The sequence below is a fragment of the Hippichthys cyanospilos genome, chromosome 4 (genome assembly GCF_059441005.1).
Source record: "Hippichthys cyanospilos isolate Australia breed blue-spotted pipefish chromosome 4, RoL_Hcya_1.0, whole genome shotgun sequence".
In the NCBI taxonomy this organism is placed as follows: domain Eukaryota; kingdom Metazoa; phylum Chordata; class Actinopteri; order Syngnathiformes; family Syngnathidae; genus Hippichthys; species Hippichthys cyanospilos.
The window spans coordinates 14,038,477-14,059,619 of NC_142372.1; the positions used below are offsets into that span (position 1 = coordinate 14,038,477).

Below are 21,143 nucleotides of genomic sequence, written 5' to 3' on the forward strand. Positions count from 1 at the left end.
TGAATTGGTTGTCAAAGATAAAACGCCCCCATAAGTCCATCCGACGTGGAGCTAAGGTTGTATTCTCTATAAGGCATTAATGATGGGAGGCTACCCCCAATGCGTCTTGTTGGTTCACGTTTTGCCTAAAGATGGCCCGGGTCCTCACAAGTCAGTACAGAACTCAAGGTATTGAGTGTCAGTCATCCAGTTGGGCCCAAAAATGGAACTGCCATTCTGCTGTCTGGACCCATTCCTGGAAAGTCAGACCTGGAAGCAAGATCTCCCCTTTCACTGGACTCTGCAACATAACAGCAGTGCTTGATGGGAAAGAGAGAGAGAGACCCTGCCCTGCTCTCAGCTCTGATGGATGAGCGCCTGTATTTTTATTTTTTTTCAGGGAAATAATTTGTATTGTTACAGTTTGCCAATTCAGTTTGACCCCTTGGTGAATATTTTTGTTAAATTTCTTCTGTCACTCGATGACTTTCTCCTTTGGCTACATTGCCATTACAACTATTGTTAATTGTCATATTTTAGAAAATAATAAAGCAGGGTCAAAAGTACCAAATATTGGACTTTAATAAATTATTAATATGTATATACACTTACATTCACATGTGTTGGGCAACATGTTGTTGTTGTTATTTTTTTATTAAAGTTTTCTTTGGTTGGATGCATGGTTCAGTGGTGTTTTTTTACAGCCTTTCTCCGTACAACACAGACAACAGACAGCTACAAAATATGCACATTTGTTGAAACAATGCATAGTTAAGAAGGTCAACAGCACAGACAGGCAGTCCATTGACAGCAGAGTGTTGCTGTGCCGCAGAGGTTGATTCTCCTGCTTCTCTCCTTCGCTCGAATCCCGCAAAGCTGGTAGCGGAGAGGATGGAGGAGCTGGGGCAGACGAGAGATTTAGAAGCACTTCCTGTGGACAATGCTGGGGCCTGCCTCGTCGTACTCCTGCTTGGAAATCCACATCTGCTGGAAGGTGGACAGGGAAGCCAGGATGGAGCCACCGATCCAGACGGAGTACTTCCTCTCAGGGGGAGCAATGATCTAGGTGAAGGAGAAAGTGGGAGAGAGTCGGTCATTAACGGGTCCTATCCTCCTCCTTAACTATCTCAGTTGTATTTAACTTTAAAGTACAATATTTTTCTCCTAATCGATATAAGAACTGCTTGATTTTACAGGTTTATGAAGGTACATTATATTTATTAACTGAAATAAGCACAGTGAGGGTTAATGTTCAAATAGCTCCCTGTTACAATGGCATCAAATATTAATGTTGAATATACTTGTTAGGAACTATAATTCTGCCTCATTTTTTATGGTGATTTTGATATGACTAGTGGATTTTAATGTTAACCATAATGGTAATATTTGGAGAGTTATTTCTTTAGAAGGTGGTACTGCAGTCTACTTGGTGTAAAATATTGTATTTCTGGGTCGCAACCTCCAGTGCCAATTTTTTTTATGCTAAGAACACAAACAATTCAATTTATTGTATGTTTAAATTAAATATATACTGTTAAGTTTGGTTATTAATCTTGTTGAGAGAGAAAGATGTTGTTTTGCTCATTACTTTAATCAAGTCGTGTTAAATTATTTACCTTGATCTTCATGGTGCTGGGGGCCAGGGCGGTGATTTCCTTCTGCATACGGTCAGCAATACCAGGGTACATGGTGGTACCACCGGAGAGCACGTTGTTGGCGTACAGGTCCTTACGGATGTCAATGTCGCACTTCATGATGCTGTTGTAGGCGGTCTCGTGGATACCGGCGGACTCCATACCTGTCGCGAGGTCGCGAGAACAAGTGTAAGGACGCGTGTGATGCTGTAAAAGTGTATAGGAGGGAAACCATGTTTCTCAAACGCACCAATGAAGGAAGGCTGGAAGAGAGTCTCGGGGCAACGGAACCTCTCGTTACCGATGGTGATGACCTGACCGTCGGGAAGCTCGTAGCTCTTCTCCAGGGAGGAGGAGGAGGCGGCGGTGGCCATCTCGTTCTCGAAGTCCAGAGCCACGTAGCACAGCTTCTCCTTGATGTCACGCACGATCTCACGCTCGGCTGTCGAGTGGGAAATAGCGGTGAGTTTTATAATTCCCCGCGCAATTGTTGTCGATTGTTGTGTGCGTTTAATCGATGCTTACCGGTGGTGACGAAAGAGTAGCCACGCTCGGTCAGGATCTTCATCAGGTAGTCGGTCAGATCCCGACCAGCCAGGTCCAGACGCATGATGGCGTGGGGCAGAGCGTAACCCTCATAGACGGGGACGTTGTGGGTCACACCATCACCAGCATCCAGCACAATACCTAGCGGTGAAATCCACGATGTTTAGAAACGGAGACTCTTGAATACGTTTCGTGAGTCGTGGAACGCATTCGTAATTCGTGCGTAAAAGCTGTGCGTAAAATTATGTCGTGTGAATGGAGCATGTGCAATTAAATACACTTAGAGCGTTTTTCAAACACTCCTTAAATACGGAACACTGTGCTTGAATGTTATGCTTAAAGTGGTCACTTTAACCAGCGCCAATAATAAATGTTTTAGATTGCTGTATTTTGTGCATTAAAACCTGTAGCCATTCTCACCGGTGGTACGGCCGGAGGCGTAGAGAGACAGCACAGCCTGGATGGCCACATACATGGCGGGGACGTTGAAGGTCTCGAACATGATCTGGGTCATCTTCTCCCTGTTGGCCTTGGGGTTAAGGGGGGCCTCGGTGAGCAGGGTGGGGTGCTCCTCGGGGGCCACTCTCAACTCGTTGTAGAAGGTGTGGTGCCAGATCTTCTCCATATCATCCCAGTTGGTGATGATGCCGTGCTCGATGGGGTATTTGAGGGTCAGGATACCTCTCTTGCTCTGGGCCTCATCGCCGACGTAGGAGTCCTTCTGACCCATACCGACCATGACACCCTGGGGGGAAAGAGTGTCTCATGAAAATATACGTCTGCACAGACATGGAAGCAGAATGACCTTGCTCCTTCTTTCCACGAGTACGCATGGTGATCATTGCACAAAGGCGCCAAATAACGACGCAGGTCACCTCATCTGGGACTAATTTTATCTCAAGGATGCAAATGCCACATTGCTGCAGTAAAGGATGACACGACTCAACATCCAACTGCTCTCATATTACAGTTGAAAAAGAACGCATTAAACTCTACGCTAAAAAGTGGAAAGTGTATTTTCTTATTCCATGCAAAATTTTAAAATTTGACGTTTGTATAAGTAAATTTATGGACAGTATACTGTAAAATTAAAATGTTTTCCGAGTATGGGGGAGTACTTGTATTTATTGCTGTATATAATAAAACCTGTATGATTTAAAGTAAAACATACCGTTTTAGTATATAAAATAATAATTATCTTAACACGTGCTTTATTGACTTGATTACATTTCAGATTGGCCGGACTAAGTCACATGGCTGGACCAAGTCACGTGGACTACGTCCTTTTTAGAAAGCGCATCATTTAAAATTCTTTCCTCGGTAATTGATAGCAACACGTCACAAATGTTCAAGTGAGCCCTTTCCTTTATATAAATTGGTTTCTAGTGGTCGATACGGTGGCCGGAATGCTAATGCTTACCTGGTGACGGGGGCGGCCCACGATGGAGGGGAACACGGCCCTGGGGGCATCGTCTCCGGCGAAGCCAGCCTTCACCAGGCCGGAGCCGTTGTCGCACACAAGGGCGGTAGTCTCATCGTCGTCACACATGTTGGCTTCTGTGGGCAAACAACGGCAAATACGGTCAGTCTTTACATTAAAATATATTGGTTATATATGTGACAGTAACACCAGCTAATACTAGCAAGTTTGTTTTTTTCAGTTTCATGCTCTAAATACAGCAAAATACTATAGTAAAAGTCACAGAAATTTTGCCTCTTCACAATATAAATATATTGAACGTGATCCTTGAAATTGTCACCTAAAGGTAATTACGATGAAATCACTTTCTGTCAATGAAAACTTGCAATGTTTTGTCATCAACGTAACATTAACGTAGATTTTCATACATGAAAAGGCATAGTCTTGCCAAATAACATTTGGCACTAGACTAGATAGACCGATTGCTGATAATGAGTGGCGTTAATATATTATTCTTAGTTTCTGACTGAAAAAAAAACAACAATGTGAACGACAATACAATTTGATTAAGCTACTTGCAAACGGTGGCTAGTTCAATCAAAACATTCATAGCTAAAACTGGGCACCATTTGCACAGAACATGACTATCTTTTGCACAATAACATTTGACACATTGGTGCTGGTAAGCAAAACCAATACTACCTTTTTTTGTTTTTGTTTTTGTATTTGAAAATTAAAAAAAAAAAAAAACATTACATTAAAACACTTAAACAATTTTTAGGTGTAGCTAAAACTTGTTGACACATTTAATGACTCGAAATAGTATATCTAATGTTAACTTTGATTATTATTCACTATAATAATTACCCCGCCCTACAATTGTCTGGCAAACAGTTCAGGGTGTCCCCCGCCTATTGCTAGTAGACAGCTGGGATAGGCACCAGCCAGCCAGCAACTTTAGTAAGGCTAAACGGCTGTAAAATGGATGGATGGATAATATTTATCTATCTGTCAGTTTTAAGAGACTTTTTATTTTGTGCAGGATTGCAGGTAACTCGAGCTTATCTCTGGTAACTGAATGAAAGGCAGACAGCATTTTGGATGGGTCGGCGGTCAATCACAGGGTCTATACGAGTTAAATATATTACTACATTAATACATATATTTCAACATCGATGACTATAAGTTTAGTTGCAGTCTTGTAATGGTCAAATATGCTGATGTTTAATTATCATTTACATTTTAAATGAAACTGCATGGGTAAATTAGATGATGAGCGTTACAATGTATATTTTCTTGATTTTAGGGTGGTCCCATTAGGGGTCACCACTATACAATTATTCTCTAAAAACAGATTACACAGTCAATGATTCAATTTCCATTTTCCCCATTCTCATACTGTTTGTTGCAGAGTGGTTCTAGCCCAAGCATGTCCCCCAGTGTGGTGGCCCCTATCCGGGTGAGCCGCCTAGGTGTTCCGGCTTTGGTGTCTTACCTTAGGAGAGTGTCTGCGGCTCGGAGAGAATGACCCAACCAGTGCTGCTGCTGAACCAGCTACGGTCCTCTCTGCTGCCAGGTCGGCTTATATACACAACCTCCACCATTCACAAAGGTACCAACCCCGGCCCTCTGCCATATTTGGATACTGCCAGGGCATGAAGGTTAGGGAGGGGTAGTTGGATGGTGGGTGTAGAGTGTGTGACGGCCATCCATCAAGTTTCAGGGGACTCATGAGTGACAGCGCAGCGCACTCCCCGCGACATGGAAGAGCGCCTGCCATATTTGGAACTGTCGCTTTGACCTCCCGTAGAGGCTCGCGGGCACTCCTCAGGGCCGTATAAGGAGCATACGGACCCCTGGGGGTGCCGCTGGCCGTGGTGGGGTGGGGTTTCCGGAGGGAGATGCCATTTGCTACCAAGCAGGGTTAGAGTCGGGCTGCTAGTAGGCCTTATGCAGCCTTAAAATGGGAAATTGCTACCCTCATCTGAACACATTTAGGCTTCAGACCAAATGACTGAAAGGCCAGTCCATCATTATAGTCATATCAAATCATGCATGCATATATATATATATATATATATATATATATATATATATATATATATATATATATATATGTTATATTTAGGCACTTACTGCTCTAATTGTTTAAGTGTTACTTGTATCTATAGAAAATTGAGTACACCAATTATTTTGAGTATACCTCAATGGAAATGTGTGGTCATCATTAACATCTTCAAACCCTTCATCCTCTATACTGACCACAGACAGTAATGAGATGAATTTAATGAAGAAATAATGGAACCTTATCTGTCTGCATCACAGGAGAACTTTGATTAATTATAGCTCTGCTACATTTCACCTTGTGTTCGTGCTTGTGTATATGCATAAAGGAAGCCTGAAAAGGGAATACAGTGTGTACATGCAGTGCACACATGTGTGTTGGCAGGTGTGAGTCCCGTATGAGGGGCCGCAAGGAGTGAAAGAAGAGCGGGGAAGGAGGTTAAAATAAACTCCAGAGACTTAGGAAGGAGAGAGGGAGGACATGCATAGACAGAAGCAAAAACGGACATGGAATTTGGCAAAAAAGGCTGGGAAAAAAACACATTATCACTCATGGCATGAAGAGTTTACACATACAATAGGTTAGACACACATAAAATAGAAAAGACAGCAATGGATAGAAGCAGTGAGCACTTTGTAATGGAACGGAAATAGTCATCAAATCTCAAATGTCATCAAATGCATGTTGAGAATTCAGTTAGCAGCATAGTTAGCACAATAGCATCTTTAGCCTCAACGTAATAAGAGCACAAACATTTTCACCTTTCACGACCTTGCTATTATATAAGTAGCAAATTGGTTCTTCACTGTCGATTTTGCACTCTGAGAGATATTCATTTACATTGGCATCTAGACTTATGAGTGATCCAACATACTAGTTGGTCACAGTAATCTTCAAACCAAGAAGCAGTGATTGATCTGTATAGTTCTTCACAATAGAAAACAAGCTATTAGCCACTCCCAGTTGAGTTTGGTGAGAAACCCAACATAAAACAAGAGGAATTACACATTGCATATTTAAGCAGTCCACATAACTTACAAAGGTCTACTAGATGAATGCCAACACACAGTGCAAAATGCAGTTGATAGGCTAAAAAAACGAGCATGGTACCGTAATTCTAAATCTTTAAAAATGTATTTGAATGCAAATGATGCAGCCACACATGCTGACAAACCATAAACAATCCCACATGCATATATTGCTTATACTCTGTGAAAAGTAAAAATTGACTGCAGCTTAGTTGCCACTAATTCTGTTTTATTATTATTATCCGTTGGGTTGCCCTGTATCTATTAATTGGATTAAACTTTTTCCATTCATTTCAATTAGGGAGAGCTGATTAGAGATTAAAGTGTTTTGATTTTAACTTTGCTCTCAGTTAAACTTGTAAATCAAGGCACCACTGTACAGGGAAATCCCTACTTCCCTACTACAGTAGGACATTATGGAACAAAAATAATGGGCTTGTCCAAAAATAAGTAATACTACTCATCCTGAGTGATGGAGATGATAGATACCTAAGGCCATTTATTGTCAATCTTTTCTGGTGATTTTTACAATAGTCAATTTGTTGTTAGGTACATGCCGTTTTAATGTACATACGCTTGGTTTTTGGTTTAAATCTTCGCTCAGGCTTTCCTGAGTGGAAACTGCGTACGACTTGCCAAATTTCTTTTTTTTCCGGAGGTCCTTTTCTTACTTCCAATGTTGGGTTAGTTGAAGACATTAAATTGTGCATTGGTGTGAGTGTGCATGCTGGTGTGTGACTTCTGCCTGTACCCGAAGTCAGCTGGGATAAGCTCCAACCCACCAACAGCCCTAAAAGAAATCTAGACATTTTTTCTTGAAAATGTCAGTTGAACTCAAAATTGTCTTGTAGTTTTTAAAGTGATTGTTGTATAGGGGAACCGTGGATTTGCACTGGAGGTAAAAATAAATAGTGAGTGATGTATTCTTCAATAATATTCTAAGAAAGAAAGGGGCCCGTAAGAGGGCGGGGCTGGAGGTTGAAAAAATGGTCGTAGGATTTTTTGGAAAGGAGGACGTGTGAAAATAAGGAGACACCTCCTTGGGTGCCCATTGAAAGTAGTGTGTGTGTACATGAATGTGCTGTGGGAGGGGGATGGCAAGGGCCTGAGCTACTTTAACGCGCTGGTCCTGTGCCATTTTTGATGCGCGCGCCTGCAAGAGGCCTAAAATGTAAGTGGTCAGGCAGTTGTTGGATCAGCCAGAGAGGGGAGGGAAGAGGTCAGAAGGGGCGAGGGGGAGGAGAGACACAGCAGGAGGGGCTTGGAGGGAGACGAGGAGGTGAAAGGATGTGTGCGCGTGTAGCAGGTGTCGGAGAGAAGAAGTGTTGTGTGTCAGTGCATATGAGACGATGCCAGTTGACGGACTTATTGGGTTGTTTTTGTGAGGTTTGTTAGCTTGTAAACTCATGGGGACACAGAGCGTACAAGAGGAGAAAACACTTGTTGGGGCCGCTGCAACGATGCTCTAATTTGTAAGCATTTTGATTGGAGTAAGGGCAGCATTTAGGCCAAGGTAGGCATAGGGCAAAATGCTCCATCAATGCAAGGGTGCAGAAAACAATCAGGAGGAATTTTACTTTTTTAAATGTGTATTTTATCATAATTTGTTTTTTTTTTTAATGATGTGATTATATGTTTTGGTTTTGTATGGTTGGAATATTTACATTCCATTTATGTTTAAGTTTTATATTTAAGTTTTTACACAAGACATACTGTAGGCAGTCTTCAAAGTTGCAGGAGTGTACTTCAGTGACATCCAAAACAGGAACCCTGGCAAACTAATTAGACAAGAAAAATGATTAGGGATACCCAAGGAAATAATTTAATTGTACTTAATTTGTATGAAAATGATTTTTTTCATTACCTCTTTTTATACCAGCATTGTGAAGGAAGATGGACTCAGGTAAAAAAATATTGACCAATCATAGCTCAGCTCAGAGCACATTAAAAACACCAACACAACCTTCAAGTATTACACTTTATTCTGTTACACAAAACTATAATAATTTAGCAAAACATTATTTAAAATGTACTAAAGCTCATTTAAAACCAAGGACATACATCAATAGAAATCACATATTTGTCATGTTTACTAGCACCATCAGAGTGAAAGTGTGGCTAATATTCTACTGTCAAAACGAAAATTGTCATTTGAAAGCACATTGACATGTGAATTTTCTGACAACTGCATCACATAAAATAATGTTTAAAAACGTCCCTCAACTGTCCCATGTTTCAGTTCAATCTTTGTAGTCATGTGATTCAAGAAAATAATGGAACATTGTTAATAATGGTGCTGTGTTTTAAATCCCTTAAGTAATTTAGAAAATGGCTTTGTAAGGCAAATTCCTTCAGAATCATTAAATATTTATATTTAAGTATCTCCATACAGTATTGTACTTAATCATGTGACAGCTAGAAATCTTCCACATCACATATGTATTCCTTCATTAGCCTGAATACAAATGTGCTAAAAATTTAATTTTAAGTGATTAATGTAACGTTTTGTATTAAATACAATTGAATGAGTGAGTAGTGATGTGCGCATAAGTAAAATATTTTGCGAGAAAAATTTCAAGTTGGTAAGATTGACATGTGCCAGGAGAAACTGGAGGTAAAAATTATTAAAATGCAAAAAATAGCTTGTTAAAGGGAAGCATGATTGGATTTATAATTTATATGTAATAAAAGCTATTTCTTTTAATATTAGAAGTGTCTTTGTGCTAGCACCTTAAAGCTAGTATAGCCATGCTAATAACAGCTAAAATGTAAAGTGTGTGTGTGTGTGTGTATATATATATATATATATATATATATATATATATATATATATATATATATATATATATATATATATACATACATACACACACACACACACACAAAAACTAAGAAAACGAATCAGTTGAAACCATGGCCTTTTGATTGGACGTTGCCGTTTACCTCCGATTCAAAGTAGCCGGTTTAATGATGCTGACAATTTGAACCTGTGATGGATTGTTTGGCCTCAAAGGTTCCAATGTATTTTGCACCAAATTAAACCACCTTTATTTCAATAAATTAGAAAAAAAACCTCACTTAAATTACAACCAGGATGATCATTGTGGTTTCTTCCTAAATAAATGACTGTCACAAAATATAAACTCTCAATACAAACTCAGTTGGCACTTGTGTAATAGTATACAATCATTTAAAAGAAATAAGCGTATTTTGAGAATCAAATGTGCTCATTAAAAATAGTGTTGTTTTCTTTTTGTCTCAATCCAATTCTATAACTACCACATATATAGATGTTTCATTTCACGATACACTCTAAAAAGTCTCTGTTTGTGAGCTCATAGTTAATTTGTCCAGCAAAACAAACAACATAAATATACATTTAGCAGTACTTAACAGTGCAGTCAGATTATAGCGTGCCTAGTTAAAAATAAAAAGGATTTGCACATTTTATACACATATTTTACATGTAATGTAAAATAACCTGAATTATACATCCATAAAGACAGTGTTTTAAAACCACAGGTGTCTTCAGTTTGAAAAATATCTCTTTGCACTGCATTCCTCCAGTGGGAATAACGTTTTACGGACTAAAGTTGAAATAGTAAACAGTCAGTACGTTTTGAAGTTCGTCTCACAGCCTAGTCACTTGGTGAAAGAACACCTGCAGCATTGTCACAGGCTTTGGTATGAAACAGATATAGTTGACCCCCAACCATGAATCCCACCTAATTTGTTCCTTCTATCAACCACTTGACAAGATTTAACTCAAGGCCCGTTTCTGCTCCTCCCGAAGGAAAGCTTGTTTCTCCATCAGTTTTCGGAATAGTCCCTGTCGGTTTCCCAGAAGCTCCGAGTGCTGGCCGCATTCAACCACACGGTGCTGGTCCAGAACTGCGACGGCATTGGCGTTTTGGATGGTGGAGAGGCGGTGAGCGATTATGACGACCGTCCTCCCTGATGGCGAGAAGAAAATAATGAGGACAATGTTTGCTAGACTTTACTAAGCCAGGCTAGTCTTCCCCTACTGGTAATGAGGCTATAGACATCAGAGATCAATTTTTACTGGGCTAGCTGATTTGGGTCACCAAGTCAGCAACATAAATACCAAACTAAAGTCAATACAATTTGTTGGTTTTTGGTTTTTGTATCAAAAACAATGTAATGTTGATTTGAAAGGAAACAAAAATGGGATCCACCTTCCATTAGTCGCTCCAAAGCCTCCTGCACCAGGAACTCGTTCTCCGCATCCAGTGCACTGGAGATGGGCCATTGAAATTGTAATCATCGTATAAACAATGCAATACAATACAATACAATACAATAAAATAAAATAAACATTCTAGCTAAGTATGGCAAACAAGGTGACAAAATAGTCTGTTCTCATTGCTGTACCTGGTAGCTTCGTCCAAAAGCAGGATCTTAGGATTCTGATGATAAGAAAGTACAAGTTGAATAGAGAAAGTTTTAAAATTCCAGTCATGAGTGATTACACTTCTCTAATATCAGAAGGAAGAATTGTTCAACAGAATTACTGCTGGTAGATACTATGCTAAGGCACCCAAAACAATCTGAAAATTTTAACAGACGATTTAGGTTTTGAAGAAACGTGATGTGCTTGTTGCTCGTGATGGCACAAAAATATATCTACAATTTTCACTCAATCAGAGCAGTAGTTTGGGAGTGATGGCTCTTGGAATTTTAATATTTTCTGCCCGCCTTCCTTTGAACCATTATATATCAGAAACTACTAAGTCAATGTTCACAAAAAAGTATTGTTGGAAAGCAAAGCCAAAAAGGCTCTCAAATCTGCAATTAAGATTTTCCTTGTCCTTCTGATCAAAAAATTTGACCGTGAAATTTAGCCCTTGAGACATGTTGGGTGTTCTGAATTTCAGCCAATTTCTTCTGAAACAACCACAGCAGCATAAACTGGAAAAAGCAGTGTGTCACCAGATGATCTTGTAGGGCCTAGTACATATTACATGTACATGATGATACGTATATCTATCATGAAAGTCTGAGGATGTGGATACTTTTACTTTTTATTGGTGCAACACAAAACAAAAAAAAACATGTCTAAACTTGTTACATGTTTTAGAGAACATGTGAGACGTTTTTTAATAAAAAATGTTGTCGAGGTCACATGAGTCACAAGCATACTTTCAAGATTAAATGAATGCACAAAAGGTCAAGTTAGTAAATATGCCTCGCTCAATGCATCTTCCATGAGTCATTCATTCATTCATGAATCCTCATTGAATTTCCTTTCCAACCATACACGTTTTGCCCCTTTTTTGCCCCAAATGCCAGAATTTGGCAGGTGCTAGCTGCTGTCAGAGAAATCTCAGAAAAGAAGACTAGGACAAGCCTAGCTGCTTAAACAGCAAAAAGAGTAACTCAGGCCAGGCAAGATTGACTTTTCTATGCCGGGCATAGGGAAAAAAGCTTGGTCAAATGAACTCGTGGGTCTTCCAACGCTAATTTCACTGCCCAGCCGTCCCCCCCTGGCTTTTATTGAGCAAAAGCATAGCAGATTACAAGACACAACAAGACACAACAAAAGAGCCAGCCGGGCGCCACCGGCAGCTGGGCCAAGGTCCCGGCTCACACTTTCGTGCGTCAACAGCTCTATCTAAGGACAGGGTCAAAATGAACTAGGATTGCATAAATAGGTAGCAATGAAATAAGCACATAATGATAACAACCTAATATATGATTCCCTTATCAGCTGCCAAACGCGTTGTATGATTGATCAAAATTTTGGTGTTGTGCCATCACTACCCACAAGTACACCAAGTTTCATCAAAATCAAAATTGGCTTGGTTAAACCCACCAGCTGATTTGGCATTAAATGACCATGCTTCTTCATTGTGAAAGTTGTGTCCAATGGTCAATGAATGCATGCAAATCTAAGTTCTCTGAATGGTCAGCCATAAAACAATTAGTGCATCACTGACCTTCAGAAGAGCTCTTGCAATGGCTATTCTTTGCTTTTGGCCACCTGGAACACAAACACAAAATCATTATTCATATAAGAGGGGAGATATTTTCCTAAATTTACTTCCTATTAACTTATAATGCAATTTGCATGTGGGTGAAAGGTCAAATATATGTGGTTTTAGACAACCAATATGTTCTGTGGAAGTAAGTCTTCGCCTTTCAGTGTTGGTGGATGGAAACAGCAGTGGTGTGGTGCGCAACCTAGTGGTGAAGTTTGTAATTGCAGTTTCATTAACTTGCCTTTTGGCAACTGTGTCTTTGAAGACACACATTTTGTCCTCATGTACAATATTAGTTTTGACACGATTGTGAGGACACGTAAATAAATTGAATAAACATAAGTAAATTTCAATACTCAGAGTGAGGTAAATCGTTAAGGTTTGAGGAGGGAGATATCTATTCTGTGAGAAAAAAAATAATGTAAGGAATAAGAATACAGAGACAATGGAAAAACGAAACCCATCCATTTTCTACATCACTTATCCTCTGCAATAGGAAATAAGGTAGGTTGCATCTTAAGAGAGCTCTAGTCAATAAAACTAATTTAAAGAAGCAGTGAAGTGGCAGCTTTTTGTTCTTGGTCTCACACTATTAGTGAAACTGCATTCAGTTTATGACCATCATGCATAAACATGACAAAGGAACAAACAAACAACATAACAGACATCATTTACAACTATGGAGATTTTGGATTCTTTAATGAGTCTATTAAGCAGGTTTTTGGAATGTGCGAGGAAGCCGAACCAAGAACTTGAGGATCCATGAGCATGACGTGCTAACCACTCATTCAAGGAAACTACTAGTATAAGAGTACTTGTAGATGCAGTAATTGATTTACATGGTTCCAGAGGAACCTCACCTGACAGCAGCACTCCTTTCTCCCCTACCACAGTATCGAAGCCTTTGGGAAAATCCTGGATGAAATCGTATGCATTTGCTACTCGGGCTGCTCTGTAGATATCCTCTGTGGTCACTGCATCTGGGTCAGTAGCACCGTATGCTATGTTGTCTCTGATGGAACAGGAGAACAGCACTGGCTCCTGAGAGACAGTAAGTGAGAACTTGTGAGAACCCTGATGGCCTTTTCCCCAAAAAAGTGCACTTTGTGAACTGTACTTCTACCTGGCTGACAGTTCCTATGTGACTTCTGAGCCAGAAGGGATTCAGGTCCCGGATGTCATGGCCATCCACAGTGATAGTACCTACAGGAGAGGTGGAGCATGAGCACCTTCCTCGTTTAACAGAGAAGAAGAAACAAAACAACCAACCTGAGTCACAGTCATACAGCCTTAGCAGAAGCGATACTAGAGTTGATTTTCCAGATCCGCTTGGTCCCACGACAGCCATGATTGTTCCAGCTGGCACCAGAAGACTGAGGTTATGAAAGATAGGCGCATCTTTACGGGATGGGTAGGAGAAGGAGACGTTGCGGAACTCCAAGCGGCCCTTCAGTTGCTTTGGAGGAAGAACTTGGCCCTCTGTGGAGTACGAAGATTGAATATGTGATTTTTTTTTTTCTTATAGTTCCCCAAAGTCACCAGACTTTATCTTATTCAATTACAAGGAGGCTGTCCTATTTTTTGTTTGATTAACTATGGGTTTTGTATGATGTCATCCTCCTCCACTCATGCATGTGAATACTGACCATTAAGAGGGAATTCCGGTTTTCTGTCTAACAGCTCCCACAGTCTCGCTCCTGCACCAAAGCCCTTCATGAGCTCCGAGTAGAATGTACTCAGACCTGTCACACAGAATATGCATGACTACTTTCAAGCACCTGAAAAGCAAGCAATGCGCATAGCCTGGGTCACGTGGGCTACCTGCAATGCTGATGCCAACCCAGAAGGTGTACATGAGAAATGAGGAGAGTTCTCCGACAGTCATGTGCTGGCTTGCCATCAGAAGGCCTCCTTTGTACAACACGGAGAGGATCATGATGTTACCACTGAGACCAGTCTGAAACACAGCAACACACATGCACACACACAATGTTGTTGTTTGATAACCATTTAGAATATGCATTAAAAGCCTCATGTGAAGGCAAAGAAAGAAATTCCCAATGAGTAGCCCAATGAAGTTGATTTTGAATACCAACTAATTTCACTGAAGAAGATTTTGATAATTTATTTGTTATCATTCAAAAAGTAATGACAAATTCATTAAAAAAAACATTATTCTAATTACTAAGACTATATTGTACATAGACAGTAATGCCCTTTTAGGCTTTCATTTAGATATTTTGCCCACAGAGGCAATCATTTTGGCAGTTGACTTGACTTTTTGGTGTGCTCATGAATAGTTTCAATGTGTATGCTCAGTACTTATGTGCACACCTGTTTGTATTGTATAAAAATAAGAGCAAATACAGACATATTGATGGATGATATTTTCAGGCCTTCATGGTAGGAAAGTGCAGTAATGTAGGTAATAGGATAACTTAAAGAGATACTAATCTCTAATTTCTAGTAGCAAAACGTTAATATCCGGTCTAATGAATTAAAATTAAAAATCAGAATTAAAAACTCACTTTTCCATTTGCTGTTGACTGAAAATTAGATCATATGTGCTCAAGGCTCAGGTAACAACCAGTCACAGCTCATCTGTTTTCTGAATTTGGTTACGTGACATTCGCTAACTCAACTGTGATCGGGTGTTACTTGAGCCCTGAGTACAGGTACTGCCACTTTCAGTCCACAACAACAGGCAAAATGTGTTTTTAAAATAACTTGTACGGGAAATATAATGTCGCGATCAAATTATAGACAAAATATATGTTTCCTGTTGAAAATGGCTAAATATTTTACAAGATGGGCAGCATGGTGGTAAGCATGTCCGCCTCATAGTTCAGATGTCTCGGGTTCAATTCCTGCTTGACCCGGCCTTACTCTGTGGAGTTTGCATGTTCTCCCCATGTTAGTGTGTTTTTTTACAGGCACTCAAGTGTCCTCCCACATTCAAAAACATGCAAGGAGGGTATATTGGACTCTAAATTTTCCTGAAGTGTGATTATGAGTGTGAATGGTTGTTCATCCTGCGATTGGCTGGCAATCAGTTCAGGGTGCCCCCCGCCTACTGCCCGTAGACAGTTGGGATGGGCACCAGTACGCTTGCGACCCTAGTGAGGATAAGCGGCCATAGAAAATAGATGGATGGAATTGACAAAATGTCTTTTGGCTTTTTTTCTCTCATTCTTACCACTCCAAAAAAGGCAGCACGTAGCACAGCCTCCCTTCTGGCCAGTTTGAGGACCTGATCTGTCTTCTGGTTGTATGCGTGGACTTCAGACAGTTCTTTACCAAACGCTCGAACAGTCCGCAAGCTGCTGATTCGCTCCTCTGCCAACTGAAAAAAATAAACAATTTTTTCATGACTACTTTTAAAATCTTAATTATGAGAGAAATTATAAAAACATCCGTTCATCGGATTAAAAAAAAAACTTGTAATAAATTTAGCTAGCTTAGCTTCATACTACTGTATCAAAGGCATTTATACAAAATGGCGACTGGTGAATAAAAGTGTTGCTTTCTGATCAGTATCTTTTCAGTATAACATTTTACAGAAAAGATAATTGTATTTTTTCTTGGGTTAAAACAGAAGAGGCCCATTTCCAAACTATAAAAGTCAACTGTCAGTACAACCACAATGACAACGTTTCTGCACCACTAAAAGTACAAAAATACACTTTTCCCCTAAGAGCACAGGATGTGTTGAAGCAATTTCTTCACAAGCTTATTTTTTCCACACTTCCTTGCAATGCTCTTAGTACCTGCAGTAATTACCACATATTGAAACATGTCCTCAACATAGTCACAAATAACTCTATTCAGCTGGTGAGTTTGTGTGAACGGTATACCTGTGTGGCTTGGGCTAACGCATCCTGTGTGAGTTTAGAGATGGAGCGAAGGTATCGGCCGTATACCACAGCCAACCCGGCCAAAGGGGGCACGATCAGGAGCATGAAGCTTGCCAGGCTGGGTGAGACGTAGAACTGAAAGAGTGAGAGCAAGTGAGTTAAAAAAAAAAAAAAAAGTTGGGGTCACCACAAACTATTAGATTCTAATCTCCAAAGAAGAAAGTCCTGCAATTCTGAGTTTGAATAACATTGTGGATGAATAAATCTCAAAAGTTTGCACCTCAAACTGTCATCATGTGTGATGATGTTTCATTAGAAATCACGCTGAACTTTTTTATAAATAAACATCTAATGGGACAATTGAGTTGTTCTTTAAAAGAATAAATACATGAATACATAATTTGGTAGTTCCACCACCAAAACTGAAACATAAATTGATTTCATGAATACTTCAGAAATGGTCTGTCTGCTCAGTATAAAATGACAGACAATATGATAAGAATTGTTCCAACAATATTTTTGGAAAAAAGCAAAACTTTAATGGTTGGAAAAAATAAAGCTAGAGTAGTAAACAGTTTTGGGATTTGATTAAAGTTTAGTTGGACCCATTTCCTTGCACTGTTGGGAGAATGACTTCAAACCAGTTTCTCAACAGGTTCAGACAAAAGAAGCAAATCTCATTTACTTCCTTGTAGTATGGCAGCACTATTGCCAACATACCACACATCTATGTTATGCTGCGAGGACTTCCAGAAAGCTTGTGATTTTATTTAGCAAAGAGCAGATGGCAAATGCTTCCTCGCTAATTCAATTGTGAGCTTTAATTTCATTGAGTTTACAACAGAACATACACTAGCATTCAAAATATGAACACAGTTTCTCATTTCACAAATAAACGTGTCAGGGTTAGAGTGTGTGAATAGGAAACACAAAAAAAAATCTTAAAATATTATTGATTATTTAAAATGTATTCTTTGTGTGATTTTAGTTGCAGTCTCACCATCATGCTAACTCCAGCAACAGCCTGAGCTGAAGCTCTCAGGCCGTCAGATAGATTGTCGGTGATGGAGCGGCCGACCATGGCCGTATCTGCAGAGAGGCGATTGATCAGTTCGCCCGTCCTATTCTTGTCGAAAAATGCCAATTCCTGTCTGAGGATGGAGGAGAAGACTGAGGTGCGGAGATTGCGGACAATCTGTTGGCCTGCATAAAAACGTGAAGCACAGACAGTCATCTTCGGACTTCTGTCAAGGTTGATTGTTGTCATCACTTGTAATCAAAGTAAAAGGTACAGTGGTGCCTTAACCTCTAATTTGTTCCGTGAACATGATAATAACTTATATCAAAAGAGTTAAATGAATGGAAATTGTCATTAATCTCTTCTGGCCCTATGGTTTAGTCGTCCTCATGTGAACACCCTGGCCACCAGGGTTCAGTATAATACCAGACAGAAGTCAGAGAATAGCTACTTGTGCTATTGTAATAGTGTTTGTCAATATGTGTTGCTTTACCATTTGTGCTCAAATGTACATAGATTATAACACTACTACTGTCGATACTACTTGTTTCTAGGGCGTCTCACATTGTGCAGTAGCATTATGCTAGTGTAGATTGCTCAGGATAAGTTGTGTATTGTATTTAAAATATGAGTAAGTTGTGTATTGTATTTAAAATATGAGTAAGTTGTATATTTTATTTAAAATATATAAGTAAGTTATGTATTTTATTTAAAATACATGATGTAGAATTCCCCATTACGTTTAGTTTGACAATAGGTAGCAGCAACATACACCCTGAAGCTTTTTTAAGAAATGTATTTTATGTGCCAAACTGCAGCTTTTTCTCAAGTGAATTGAGTTGAGTTTTCTTGCCATGATTTAGCACTTGTCCAAATTTTGTTAGCAAGTCAGCACAAAAATCAGCAAAGTTGGGGGCTCATATCTCCAAAAACTCTAAAGATTACTCACTTGTAAGTCAACGCATCACTTGACATTGTGTTATTGGGTTCACATTTTACCATTGACTGAGGTTAATTACACATTTTTCATTGTTGCTAATTAACATAAAAAAGTTAAGACAGTGTTTCTCCTTTTTAATGTCCCAAATTATTTTTTTAAACCATCGACAGTACAACGAACATTACAGGAGATCACTGCACATTTGTGATTTTGCATTTGCTAGTTCCCAGATTCTTTTTTTCCTGAACTTTTTTCCTGGTCATTCCTAGGAAAAAAAAAAAAAAAACTCTCTGCTAAGGCACTTGTTATAACAGTATTACTTTGGAACCAACTGATAGCATTTTGTTGATAAGAAACTATCAAAATGATTTGAAGAGCTTGACTTAGACAAAAGTAGTCCTTTGCAGCATCTAAATGCACTTGCAGCACAGTATTTATTCCCCGGCAACTCAGTCACAGTCCAAACATGACACAGTAGTTACATTGTTTACATTGTGGAAGAATCTGGCTTCCCTCATCTCCCTCCAAGACTCACCTGAAATTTGCATGAGGTAGACTCTAGCAGCGTTGGCAGCCCCACCACACAAGAAAACGCCAGTCAACATGAGGCACAGCGACGTTAGGGAGGACGTCATGGTCTCTACATCCGTCCCAGCTGTGTAGATTGTGTCAATCACTCTGCCCAGGAGAAACGGTGCCGACATGGTGACAGCGCTGGAGATGGTCAAGAAGCCGACAGCAGCTGTAAATGAAATATAAGAACAAGTAAAGGGGGTTAAAAAGCATTTGTACTTTTACCATATTACCAATTTGTTTACCGGTATTACACATTTTTCATAATTCCTTCCTTGTGTTTGGGAGATTTTGATTATGTCCAGTAAACCCGAAGTTTAGCTTTTTGGCCTAAATTCTGAAAGGTATGTTTTTCAAAACCACAACATTGCTCATCTCTAAAAACAAGATAGCAACAATGAAACGTGGGCAAGGCAGCATCACGGTTTAGCATAATTGTATTTTTCTTCAACGGACCTAAATCTGAGGTCTTACACGATAGTGAGAGAATATTGCATGGTGACAAACAACAGTATTTGTATTCAACATTTATGCTCTTGCTAGTATGCAAAAAATAAATAAAAATAAAGTCAGGAAAAGGCTATAAGCATCTCACTTTTTTTTGAGTGTCGTTGGAGGCATAAATGAACATAACATCAATGTTTAAAAGGTTCGGATACTTGTGAAATAACAATTTCTGCTGTTTATTTCTACTTTATCTATGGGAAATATATTTTAAATCGATGGAGTTCTAGATCACATTAATGGTGGGATTTGGCTAACATGATCTGTCACAGACACCTGGTCTTTGACAGGGGTGTGCAGACGTTGTATAGCAATTGCATATATCAATCTGTCTTTTTCTTACCTGATAGTTTCCATCTCTCCGGGTGAGCAAGTCGCAAAACCCTTCTGACATCCTCCAGGGGTACATTGGTCGTTGTGTGGCCACCTTCGATGTCAGCCTGACCCTTCACGGATTCGGGTGTGGAGGGTACCGAGGAGCTGGCAAAGGCGACGGGCGTGCGTATGGATGACCGTGTCTTGGCGGAAACGCACGAGCGAAGCGAAGAGAGATCTCTGCGGGAGAAAGCCGACAGGGCTGTCGGGAGAATTAAGCCGGTTGGCGGGGAGGCCGAGGTCCTCGACCCGCTCGGAGGTCGCGTCTTCTGGGTGGCAGGAGATACGGCAAACCACACCGTCCTGTGCTGCAGTGACTTGTGTAAACGCACTCTATGCGTGCACATCGACATGCGAATTAATAATCGCATTGTCTTTCGGTTGCGACGATATCTGAACAGGAAAAAGATGATATTCCAGAGTATATGGTTGTTACAGTTTAAAGAAACACGCCACTCGTTCAGCAGTCACGTCAACATAGCCGGGCGAATGTGGGATCTTGCTTTTTCTACATTGTCCAGTTTTAGCCGTTAAGAGTCCGTCGTTATCTGCTTTTGACAGACGTTCACGGCGTTTATCGCTTATCGCCCACAAGGTAACTTAACTACACCCCGCCTGACACTGTCATTTGCTGTTCATCATTTGTCAACAACTACGTCAACCTGAGTCCCAGGAGCCTTACGCTGAATCCAAGTGAAAGGACGAGAAACGAATTAAACAAAAAGTCCAGGAAAAGGAGAGAGGCGTTTAGCGTAGAAACAGGAAAGGTGACCTCGATATGATACAATCCAACACGGTTCCTTCTACGAGCGAAACAGGAGGACATTCAATGGCTGATCGTGGGAGCAAACTTCGCCAGGCAAAAGCAAGCCATCCCAGATTAAAATCGCTTAGCCGTACTTAAAAAAAATGAATTATTTGCAAGGTTGTTCATTGACATGCAAATACTTAAAATACCTACTAAAATCATATCAACAACAGACTCATATTGCTAACAAACATCAGTTTGGTTTGGTAAATGCTTAATGTTAAATATGACAACACCCCTATTATTCACAAAGAAAAAGGTACAAAACACGAATTAATACTATTTGTACTTAGAAATTGTTTTCATGAGTGCTTTCCTCCGAAAACTGAAACCAACGTTTGACTATCTTTTTCATCATCGATTTTCAACTGCTTTTGCCTAGCAAGGCGGGTAGAAGTTG

The 21,143-nt window shown here is 39.9% G+C and overlaps 2 protein-coding genes and 1 long non-coding RNA gene across 3 annotated transcripts; 1 reads left to right on the forward strand and 2 right to left on the reverse strand.

Moving 5' to 3' along the window:
• Positions 1-614: 614 nt before the first annotated feature.
• acta1b (actin alpha 1, skeletal muscle b) lies at positions 615-5,134 on the reverse strand. Its single transcript, XM_088412936.1, has 7 exons — positions 5,075-5,134; positions 3,580-3,716; positions 2,580-2,904; positions 2,139-2,300; positions 1,864-2,055; positions 1,596-1,777; positions 615-1,041 (listed from the first exon to the last, which is right to left on the reverse strand). The coding sequence occupies exons 2-7, from the start codon at positions 3,706-3,708 to the stop codon at positions 898-900; spliced, it is 1,134 nt and encodes a 377-aa protein (XP_088269062.1). The 5' UTR covers positions 3,709-3,716; positions 5,075-5,134; the 3' UTR covers positions 615-897.
• On the forward strand, positions 3,481-19,287 carry LOC148424696 (uncharacterized). Its single transcript, XR_015865348.1, has 3 exons — positions 3,481-3,741; positions 4,991-5,191; positions 17,514-19,287. It is a non-coding gene; the product is annotated as an uncharacterized LOC148424696 (long non-coding RNA).
• On the reverse strand, positions 8,637-20,783 carry abcb10 (ATP binding cassette subfamily B member 10). The gene is made up of 14 exons (XM_088412935.1): positions 19,904-20,783; positions 19,019-19,225; positions 17,526-17,728; positions 16,526-16,660; positions 15,868-16,014; positions 14,493-14,628; positions 14,318-14,413; positions 13,941-14,150; positions 13,795-13,874; positions 13,532-13,712; positions 12,630-12,673; positions 11,065-11,099; positions 10,869-10,927; positions 8,637-10,626 (listed from the first exon to the last, which is right to left on the reverse strand). Exons 1-14 carry the CDS (start codon positions 20,304-20,306, stop codon positions 10,433-10,435), a joined length of 2,130 nt encoding a protein of 709 aa, XP_088269061.1. The 5' UTR covers positions 20,307-20,783; the 3' UTR covers positions 8,637-10,432.
• Positions 20,784-21,143: the final 360 nt, after the last annotated feature.

Coding starts and splice junctions, on each gene's coding strand:
- acta1b (XM_088412936.1), bottom strand. CDS start 3,708: ATGTGTGACGACGATGAGACTACCGCCCTTGTGTGCGACAACGGCTCC. Junction 2,905..3,579: donor TGGGCCGCCCCCGTCACCAG/GTAAGCATTAGC, acceptor CTTTCCCCCCAG/GGTGTCATGGTCGGTATGGG. Junction 1,042..1,595: donor CCAGCACCATGAAGATCAAG/GTAAATAATTTA, acceptor TCCTTCACCTAG/ATCATTGCTCCCCCTGAGAG.
- abcb10 (XM_088412935.1), bottom strand. CDS start 20,306: ATGCGATTATTAATTCGCATGTCGATGTGCACGCATAGAGTGCGTTTA. Junction 13,875..13,940: donor GCTGTATGACTGTGACTCAG/GTTGGTTGTTTT, acceptor CCTCTCCTGTAG/GTACTATCACTGTGGATGGC. Junction 11,100..12,629: donor TTGCAAGAGCTCTTCTGAAG/GTCAGTGATGCA, acceptor TCTTATCATCAG/AATCCTAAGATCCTGCTTTT.